This window comes from Calidris pugnax, unplaced genomic scaffold (genome assembly GCF_001431845.1).
Source record: "Calidris pugnax isolate Ruff unplaced genomic scaffold, ASM143184v1 scaffold21, whole genome shotgun sequence".
NCBI classification, from domain to species: Eukaryota; Metazoa; Chordata; class Aves; order Charadriiformes; family Scolopacidae; genus Calidris; species Calidris pugnax.
The window spans coordinates 1,822,021-1,831,997 of record NW_015090770.1 but is presented as its reverse complement, the minus strand read 5'-3'; the positions used below and the strand labels follow the sequence as shown (position 1 = coordinate 1,831,997).

At 46.2% G+C, this 9,977-nt stretch overlaps 1 protein-coding gene across 1 annotated transcript; it reads right to left on the bottom strand.

Annotated features, from left to right (window-relative positions):
- Positions 1 to 2,068: 2,068 nt before the first annotated feature.
- Positions 2,069 to 9,975, bottom strand: DTX3L (deltex 3 like, E3 ubiquitin ligase). Its single transcript, XM_014938772.1, has 5 exons — positions 9,798 to 9,975; positions 9,308 to 9,504; positions 5,378 to 6,913; positions 4,621 to 4,838; positions 2,069 to 3,050 (listed from the first exon to the last, which is right to left on the bottom strand). The coding sequence occupies exons 1-5, from the start codon at positions 9,973 to 9,975 to the stop codon at positions 2,981 to 2,983; spliced, it is 2,199 nt and encodes a 732-aa protein (XP_014794258.1). The 3' UTR covers positions 2,069 to 2,980.
- Between the last annotated feature and the right edge of the window lie 2 nt (positions 9,976 to 9,977).

The window sequence follows — 9,977 nt, the reverse complement described above, 5'->3', positions numbered from 1 at the left end:
TTTGTTCAGCCAAGCTGGTCTCTTCTCCTGTGGGCTCACTTTACAGCGCAGAGGGACGGCCTGCTCCTGCGCTTTTAAGACTTCTTCCTTGAATAAAGGTCCAGCCTTCCTGGGCTCCTTTGCCCTTCAGGGCTGCCTCCCAAGGGACTCCGTCAAGCAGGCTCTTGAAAAGACCAAAGTCTGCTCTCCGTAAGTTCATGGTGGCAGTCCTGCTGGCTCCCCTCCTCGCTTCCCTGAGAACTGAGAACATGCCACGGTCGCTGTGCCCAAGACAGCCTTCAACCTTCACATCCCCCACAAGTCCTTCTCTATTCACAAGCAGCAGATCCAGCAGTGCTCTCTCCCAGGTTGGTTCCCTCACCAGCTATGCTCTCCGTAAGTTCATGGTGGCAGTCCTGCTGGCTCCCCTCCTCGCTTCCCTGAGAACTGAGAACATGCCATGGTCGCTGTGCCCAAGACAGCCTTCAACCTTCACATCCCCCACAAGTCCTTCTCTATTCACAAGCAGCAGATCCAGCAGTGCTCTCTCCCAGGTTGGTTCCCTCACCAGCTATGTCAGGAAGTTATCCCTGACACGTTCCAGGAACCTCCTAGACTGTTCCTTCTCAGCCATATCATGTGCCCAGCTGGTATCTGGTAGGTTAAAGTCTCTAAATCAGGTGGATTTATTCCTCAACTGCACAGCTGTGATTAGAAAGCAAAGGTCTGTTGCAACCGATTATAGGGCAAAGGCTTGGGAGCTTTCCGTGACAGTCAGTAGGGCTCTGCTCCAAAACTCAGTCCCCAAAACCCTGCCCCAGGTGACAGGGGAAAGGGTGAACTCTCAGGTGGTGGGGTGTCTGACGTCGCTGAACTGGTGCAGGGTGCTGCACCTGGGGAGAAATAACCCCATGCACCAGTACAGGTTGGGGGCTGACTTGTTGGAGAGCACCTCTGAGGAGAAAGGCCCAGGAGTCCTGGTGGGCAATAGGATGACTATGAGCTGACAATGTGGCCTTGTGTCCAAGAAGGCCAATGCCATCAGGAAGAGTGTGACCAGCAGCTTGAGAGAGGTTATCCTGCCCCTCTACTCTGCCCTGGTGAGGCCCCATCTGGAATACTGTGTCCGGTTCTGGGCTCCCCAGTTCAAGAAGGACAGGGAACTGCTGGAGAGGGTACAGCAGAGAGCTACAAAGATGGTTAGGGGCCTGGAGCATCTCCCTTACGAGGAGAAGCTGGGGGACTTGGGTCTTTTTAGCCTGGAGAAGACTGAGGGGGGATCTGATCAACGCTTAAATACTTAAAGGGTGGGTGTCAAGAGGACAGGGACGGTCTTTTTTCAGTGGTGCCCAGTGACTGGACAAGAGGAAACGGGCACAAACTTAAATATAATAAGTTCCACTTAAACAAGAGGAGGAACTTCTTTACTTTGAGGGTGGCAGAGCCCTGGAACAGGCTGCCCAGAGAGGTGGTGGAGTCTCCTTCTCTGGAGACATTCAAAAGCCACCTGGACATGTTCCTGCACAACCTGCTCTGTGTGGACCTGCTCTGGCAGGGGGGTTGGACTAGATGATCTCCAGAGGTCCCTTCCAACCCCATGTGATTCTGTAAGTGGCTCGTTGGGGCAGCAAGTGAAATGAGAGGTCAGAAGAAGTTGGGTAGATTCAATCTTCATAGGCTTGTTTCAGTGTGCAGAAAAGCATGGTCATTTAGAAACCACTGCAGCGTTGGTATCTTATTGCACAGAAAAGGAAGGGGGGGGAGAGGAATTTGAAATAGTGTAAAACGTGAAAACAAATCCAGTAAAACAAAAACCACAGCAGGAAAGGTGTCCCAGCCCACATGGAAAGCAAACAGTGCCCAGCACTATGAAATCTGAAAGTCAGGGTGGTAAAGTAGCACTGCCTAGTCACAATGTGGGAATCTTGAATAAGAAAATAAGGAAAAGAATGTGGCACGGGGTCCAAATCACCCCAAATCATGGCGTTGCTGGGAAGCTCCTAAATTAAAAAAAAATATACAGCTATAGCTATCTAAAACAGGAGGAAAAACCTGTACAGAAGAATGCAGAACTAAGCAGATGGTGGTTTTATATTTTATTTATTAGTTAGATTCAATAGCCTAACAGAAATTATTTAACTCACTAAAAATTATGACTGCATTAGATAAAAGCTATTTGTTTCACTCTACCACAAAGGTAGTTAGCAGGCTATTTCGACAGTGCAGAATAGCAACAAGGTATCTTTATAATACAATTTAAGCTATCTATTGGAAGCAATGGGAAGAATACAGTTGACTTAAAAGCTTAAATACAACGAAAGGCACACAACTAGGATCCCGTTGCCAGAGCTGGCCAAAGGCACTGTTACTTTCCCTTTACTCCAACGCAGCTCTGAGCACTCAGCACTTTTGCGGGGTTAAAAACCCAGCAGCACCCACCTGAACCCCTCAAACACTATCCCCGCCACTTCCATGTTTAAAGCACAAACCATTAATGCCATTTCTGCCCTGAAAAAGAAGCAAAAGATCACAGCCTCATCGCAGCTGATTCTATAATAACCGCATAAAACATTTCCAGAAGGTGGGTTACATGATGCTATATCCATGATGACAGACCTAATTACACAAAGCTAAAGTCAGTGTTTGGTCAAATAAAAACTAGTAGTGGATCTATCGGTTTTGGTGGTCCAAAAAAGCACAGATCAGGTTCACTAGTAAAATAAAATACACAATCTGATATTCGACAAGTGCAACAAGCACTGATGCTGCACTCACAAAGTCTGGAAAGGTTACTGATGGAGTGAAGCATTATTCAGTGAACTAAATGATATGCAAAAAGAACATATATCATTTGATGGAAAAATATTCCTTAGCTGACTGTGAAATACAAGTGATTTAAGTACAGCAGTTGAACAAAATGAATTCTTTCTTCTTCGTGTTTGAATAGTAAATTAACTGCTATGTGTTATTACACTTAGGAGCTGATGGTTGATAAACTTCTTCATTCAATTCCTCTTGCTTTCAATTCTGATCGAACCCGCTGCAGATAATCAGGATCGGGGTAACCAAAGCTAGGAGAGAAAGAAAAGAATTGTTTGGGCTACTTCTGCAATGAAGCACTTGGCAGTTATACAGAACCTTCTGATCAAAGTCTCTTAAAAGACTTTACAAATTTGATGCACATAGTTCTTAATGCACAGAGAAAACAGACCCTATTTTGCAGGTCAGAGAGGGGGTATGGACAGGGTAAAGCTAAAAACTTATGCAAAGGAGCTGCTGAATTTGCTTGTCCAAACTGGTGCTAAGAACTTGATTTTTCAAAAGCTGCCTCCTGTCTCACTGGAAAATGATGGGGCACCTGGGTACATGTCCTTCTTAACATCACACCTGAGGCGTGTCCAAGCAAGCATTCGAAACACAAATATAATGGCACCTCTGGATTTTAAGCAGTGCATCACCAAAAGTGTGTACAAAGCAATTGATAACTAGGGAGAATATTTGGGCAGGGGCTGGCATGGGGGGTGATAAAGTAAAACTCTTCTGAAAGCAAAGCTCTTTTATGATCCTAGCCCAGGAAGGAGGATGGAGACACCGATCTTGAGAGCCTGCAGGAAGACACCTGCCCCTGGGAGGCTCAAAAAGCTCTGTTCCAAGCTCAAAAGTTCTGTTCCAAGCCCACTCTTGTCTCTGTAAGATTACTTCCAGAAGCCAAGCAGTTTACTGATATAATCTGTAGTTAATTGTATGTTTAAGAATGGTTTATTGCATGTGTATCAGGGGGTGGAACGCATTGATCCTGACCAGAAGACCACTATACACTGAGGAATTAAGTGATCCCCGTACCAGTTAGCTGGGGCAGACCCAGACCTGTTCCGTGCTGGACGTGCAGCATGGCCTTCAGGCCTGTGGTGGGCTGTGCACATCCTGCCGGCAGCTCCCACTCCCTGCCCATGATTACGCCACCTGCGTGTCCTTGCCTTTATCTAGAAGGGCAACAAGTCCTCAAGAAGTGCTGAACAGAGTTGTTTGCTGCTAAGAAAATCCTGTAATAGCTCAAACGACCAAAATGGGGTAACCCTTTGTATGGACGGGGTCAGCACAGTGTCCTGTGCTCTGATTGGAGGCACCGAGTGCTGCGCAAGCTGGGGCTCCTCACATCTAAAGGGACATAACCATATCTATAGCACAATCTCTTTCTTCTTGCTGTGTGCTCTAATAAATAGAATTTCGAATCGTATTTTACGGAGTCTGAGTGCTGTCTTTACGGGGATCATAGTGGACCAGCACCTCCAAGAGTAAGAGAAGGGGCTGAGATCAGGAGTCCATCCTTAGCTGCTATTAAGAGCTTGCTGTCCTGTCCTGTATTAGAAGCAGTTTCTCATCAGAGCTGCTATTAACTGAGTAGCTGCTTTACACAACTCACTGGTGAACGAGTGGCCTGAGAGGCAGCAGAAGACTAAGCTCACCCTTGTTCCAACTGTCCAAATTGGTGAAGGTGATTCAAGCCTGGATCCACAGAACATTCCCCAATTGCTTTGATAGTGACAAAATCTGAAAGCTCCAACGTGGGAAATGTTCACAGGGTAGCCTTCCTGACACATCTGAGTAGCAATAAAATTACTTAAAAAGAAGACTACTTACTTGGTAGGTCCTCCATCTATGGAAGTTTTGTGGTGAATGTCATTCCATGTAATCACATCTCCTGCACCAGTAGTACGTGAGTGCCCCACTGTGAAAATCAGCTTTTGCTTAAAGGCTCTTTTGAGAAGCTGCAGAATTTCTTGCCCTTCCTTGTTGTCAGGTAAATACGCCGTTCGCCTAATTGAACCATAGGGTTTCCCTGGGTTTGGATGGTTGCTCTGTTTTGTAGAAAAACAAAACCAAATCACACTGTACATCATAAATGCTTTGAAAAGCGTGAAAATCACAGATCCCAGCTTTCACAATACTTTTTATCCTGTCTTTGATTCATTCAGCATGACTGATGACTGATTTTGAGGTTTTTTCTCATTAGATAATTTCTTTCATGTAAGTTTCGTTCACATTTTCTTGTCATCACTCATGCATCATTAACTCATTGTTATCTTTGTTTTTCCTCTTTGCTCTCCCAAACACGTCACCCCACCCCCAGCTTTTTCACTGATCCCGTTTTCAGTCCTAGTCATGACCCTAAGCACTTAACAAAAGCTGATTTCTCACCTGGAAAGCTCACAAGCCAGCCTGCTGTTCATTTTTGTCGCTTGGCCTGGGCAGCTAAGAGAACGTCTCAGACAATCCTCATTATACTCACAAAATTTTATTTACATGATATCACTCCCTAGATTTCAGTTCAGTCATTCCCACCGTACAAATTAAAGACAGGGAAAAATATCTTTTATGAATCTTTAAATATACTTACGGTTTGAATACCTCCTTGCATACTATATCTAATCTCAATAGTACCACAACCAGGATAACCGGGGAGAGGTGAAGCCAGCTTTACATGTGACATTGTTCCCTCTGGCTGGTCTCCTTCCACGACTCCATAGACGGTGTTACAAACAGGACACACTTGCTTGTAAGTCATGGCCTGCTTGATGCAACTTCTGCAGAACGCATGCTTGCACTTTCTCAGAATTTCTTTATTCTCAATTGTCTCCATGCAAATCGGACACACATCTTTGTTGTCTTCTGCCTTCGCCTTAGAGTGTCCTTCAGAAGAAAGACTATTGTTTTCCCTGCTATTGTATTTCTTCTCAGATGCTCCTGTAGCTTCTTGATAGCTGAGATCAGAGAACAGTGGTGTCCTACTTTTAGTTTGTATTGAATCCTCAATGTTAAGAAGTTTTATAATGTGCTTTTCAGCAGCAGAAAGATGTTTTGGTAAACCACTTAAGATGAGTTTGTCTTCCTCCTTCTTAAGTTTTACACGCAGACCTTCCCATTGTTTTCCATTAAGTAGCAAATTTAATATTTTCTTCTGATCTTCTGAAAGCTTCCAGCTGATGACTTTTTCTCTTAACATTGCAAAGGCATTCTGCAATGCATTGATGAAACTTTCAGTGGCATGTGAAGACATATCAGAAGTTTTGATCCCAGGCCTAAATATTATGAACACTTTCTGGCCACATGAACTGTCTTTCTTTTCTATTACTGTATCAAATTTGTCTTTAATGTCTTCAATTTCTTTGTTTAATGTTGTTTCCAACAATTTAAACATAGAAGCAGCAACTTCTACTCCATTCCTGTACCTGTACAGTTCAGATGATATTTTCATATTCTTTTCAGTTCGGCTGTTCTCACCCTCTGCTAGAAATTCTTTGGCAGCTGAAATCTCACTCGCAGGGCCACGGAGTAGCAATTGATTCCCTTCCTCTTTGGCAAGAAGACCACTAAACCTAGCATTTAATTGCATTATTGTTTCTTTTAATGTGGAACTGTTTCTTACAGGAATTTTTTCCTGTGTCAGATGTTCTACGCTTCTCTGAAAAGTTCTGATAAAAAAATCTTCAGCTTCTTGTATTGATGCAGGACTTTCATCAGAAGTGAAGCAAACTGATGTGTGTCCATTGTAAAGATCTTTACTTCTTATACGCACTCCTAAATCTTCCTGTACTGCTTTGATTTGTTCTTTGCAGGTATGATTGAAATACTCATAATGAGCCGACGGAACTGTAAGCTCATTCGTTTCTTCACTATTCAGACCATTTTCATCTTCCAAATGCTTCTTACTTCCAGAATGTGAAAAGTTACCGTTTCTGTCACTGCCTGCAAGGATATCCTTAAAGTAGTGGTAAGCTTTTTCAATATCTGTAAAATCTCCCGTCAATTTCTCGCAGCCATCAATATTAGGATTTCCTTCTCTTTTTAAATTTGGACATATAATGGCAATTTTATCCCTTTGCTCTTCAGTGAACATACTGGTATTCAAAGTTGCAGATACTGTAAGAAATATCTAAGGAGAAGATGAGAAGATATCAGTCTTTGTTTTTCCTAAGGTTGTCTGCTTGCTGCTTCTGTATTTGGAGTAAGGAAAAGCTCTACACGTCTCAGTAGGGCCAGATTACTATGGACACATTTAGATTCATAGAATGGTTCGGGTTGAAAAGGACCTTAAAGATCATTGAGTTCTAACCCCCCTGCCCTGGGCAGGGACACCTCCCACTAGAGCAGGTTGCTCACAGCCCTACCCACCCTGGCCTTGAACACCTCCAGGGATGGAGCATCCACAGCTTCTCTGGGCTGTTTGAGACCGTAACCAGTACTCCCTGCTCCTGACCCCTGCTAATGTGGTTAGCATAACTAACGCCATTTTAGAGGGCTAATGGCCATTCCCTGTGCCTGAGCTGGTCACATATTTGCCTCTTTCCCCCTCATTATCAGGCCCTGAAGGTCCTGTGCACCAAGCAGACGAAGCAAACAGATTTCTTCTTCCCCTCCCTATCGTTCTCAAGGTTCCTGGGCACCAGCCTGACTACTCCCCTCCTTACTGGCCTTGAAGGTTCCAGGCAGCGAGCCAACCAAGCGGTGATGGATGACAGGAAAGTGGAACAACATGCAGAGCACTGTCTGCAAAATCCAGCAGTTACAAGCCCTAAGAGGGAACTTGGCCCACAACTGCTGCTGGACAGTGAGACCCGTGATCCCCTGACCTCTGCTTCCTCCAAGGACTGAGTGAACAACTCCTATTCTTTTGTGTGTTTTTTGGAGTCTAGATAATGATTGTTGTATCAATTCAGCAAGCCAAGTATTAAGTTTTGAAACGATCTGCAGAGAAACCACAAGCTAAGCCATGCTATAAAGTTCAGTGCTACGCTACTTACAAAACTGCGCTTCACTGATTCTGCTTGTAGAAATTCTGTCCTATTCAGATCATTAATTCTATGCTTTGCTAATCATAAAATCCTGTTAAAAAAAAAATAAAGCTTTAATTGTAACTGCAACTTAGTGCCATCATCATTCTGCCAAGGATCCTCAATGAACCTCTCTGTCCCCTTAGCATCAGGTGACAGAGACACAACATGTTTTACCAGCACGTATAAGTTTTATCACGTGGTTCTTTAACTATATTAGACTTTCTAGTTTTCTCTTACTATCTTTCTTAAAAAAACTCCCCAAAGTCATGCTTTAGTAACTCAGGGGTAAGGCAGAAAACAGGATTCTGAAAAATAACAACATTTTCACATCTCTACTTGGCAGAGAGAGGAGGATAGGGAAATTTGCAGCATACTGCTACAGATTTCAGATAACCATGACGTTGACACATGCTGTACCTCAAAAGCTACATCTATGGTACTACACAAAAGAGGGTAAACCCTCTGGGCCAGATATCAGTGTCCCAGTAGAGCCACATCCACATCATGTAATGTATAGCCTGGCCCTACCCCATGTCCCTAACACACAGCTGATCTTTTCTTTACTGCATAACTTTTAGTTCAAAGTAATGTTCAAAGTGTCTGAAATAATGTTTGCTGTGCTACATCCCATCAAAGCAGACTTTTTTTTAACACTGAGGTGAGGGATGGAAGTAATTAGGGCTGTTTGAAGGTGCAAAACATGCTGAAATAGTATTAGAGGTCTGTGTACCAGGAAGGGATCCCAGTCTCACAAAATTCTTCCACCTTTTGGGAGCAGTCCTCAGTGCATACTATCCTCAAATCACAGAATGGTTTGGGTTGGAAGAGACCTTAAAGATCATCGAGTTCCAGCCTCCCTGCCATGGGCAGGGACACCTCCCACCAGACCAGGTTGCTCAAAGCCCCATCCAGCCTGGCCTTGAACACCTCCAGGGATGGGGCATCCACAGCTTCTTTGGGCAACTTGTTCCAGTGCCTCACCACCCTCACAGAAAAATAATTTCTTCCTGATATCTAACCTAAATCTCCCTTCTTTCAGTTTAGAACCATCAACCCTTGTCCTATTACTACACGCCCTTGTAAAAAGTCCCTCTTCAGCTTTCTCATAGGTGCCCTTTAGGTACTGGAAGGGGCTATAAGGTCTCCCAGGAGCTTTCTCTTCTCCGGGCTGAACAACCCCAGCTCTCTCAGCCTGTCCTCACGGTAGAGCTGCTGAAGCCTGCCCTGGTGCCTCTCTGGGGACAGTGTGTGTCCCCAGCACGTGCCAACACCACGCTAGACAACATGCTGCCTGTGAACATGCCTGGCTGATGTGTGACCCAGCACTCAAAAGTTGCTCCCTGCCTCCGTTTTACTATGACAATCTCACCGAAATCTGCTTGGCACGAAATACTGAAGCAGCACAAAGGGCTCATGGATCTACAAGCAGGGCAGGTCATGACACCATGGATCTACAAGCAGGGCAGGTCGTGACACCGCTCTTTCTGAAGTACCTTTTTGGTGATGACTTCTCCTGCCGCCTCGTCCCCGTGGCCTCCGGCTGCCCGCTGAGGTGGGGGAGAGCTGGCCGAGGCCTGCGCTGGGACCGGGCTCCTCCCCGGCTCCCCTTCTCCCCCCTGGATGATGACACTCAGGCGCTGGCCACCCATTTCCAACATGTGATCCCTGCGGGATTCCACACTCCTCTTATCTGCAGCGATTTGGGGACAGGCAGAGATACAGCTGATAAAAGTCACCTGAAAACTCCACGGCCACAAGCGGCCGCACAGACCACCTGCCCTTTGACCGCTCGACGGCCATTTCCCGACACCCACACCCATTCCCAACGCCTGAGGGACCTGCGGCCCAACTGCCCCCCCCCTTCCCCGGGGGAGGCCGGGGCTCTGCCGCCCCCTCTCCCCCTCAGCCGCCCAGGGCTCCGCCGCCCCCTCGGCCGCCCGGGGCCCCCCGCCCCAGCCCCTCTCCCCCTCCGTCCCCCCCTACCTCGCTCCTGCTGGAAGTGCACCCAGTAGGTGCCGAGCTCGGGGCCAGGCCGCACCTCGCACTCGCCGCCCCCCGACCGCTTCGCTGACTGGAAGTAGCTCTGGAGCTTGAGCAGCGCCTTCTCGGCGGCGCTGGGCGCCGGGCAGAGCCGCACCAACAGCGTCGCCGGGGCCGCCATGA

Bases quoted from the DNA above. Each gene is read 5' to 3' on its own strand.
- DTX3L (XM_014938772.1), bottom strand. From the start codon at position 9,975: ATGGCGGCCCCGGCGACGCTGTTGGTGCGGCTCTGCCCGGCGCCCAGC. The intron at 9,505-9,797 runs GTAGGGGGGGAC...AAATCGCTGCAG, and splicing joins GCACTTCCAGCAGGAGCGAG to ATAAGAGGAGTGTGGAATCC. The intron at 3,051-4,620 runs GTAAGTAGTCTT...TTTCTCTCCTAG, and splicing joins ATAGATGGAGGACCTACCAA to CTTTGGTTACCCCGATCCTG.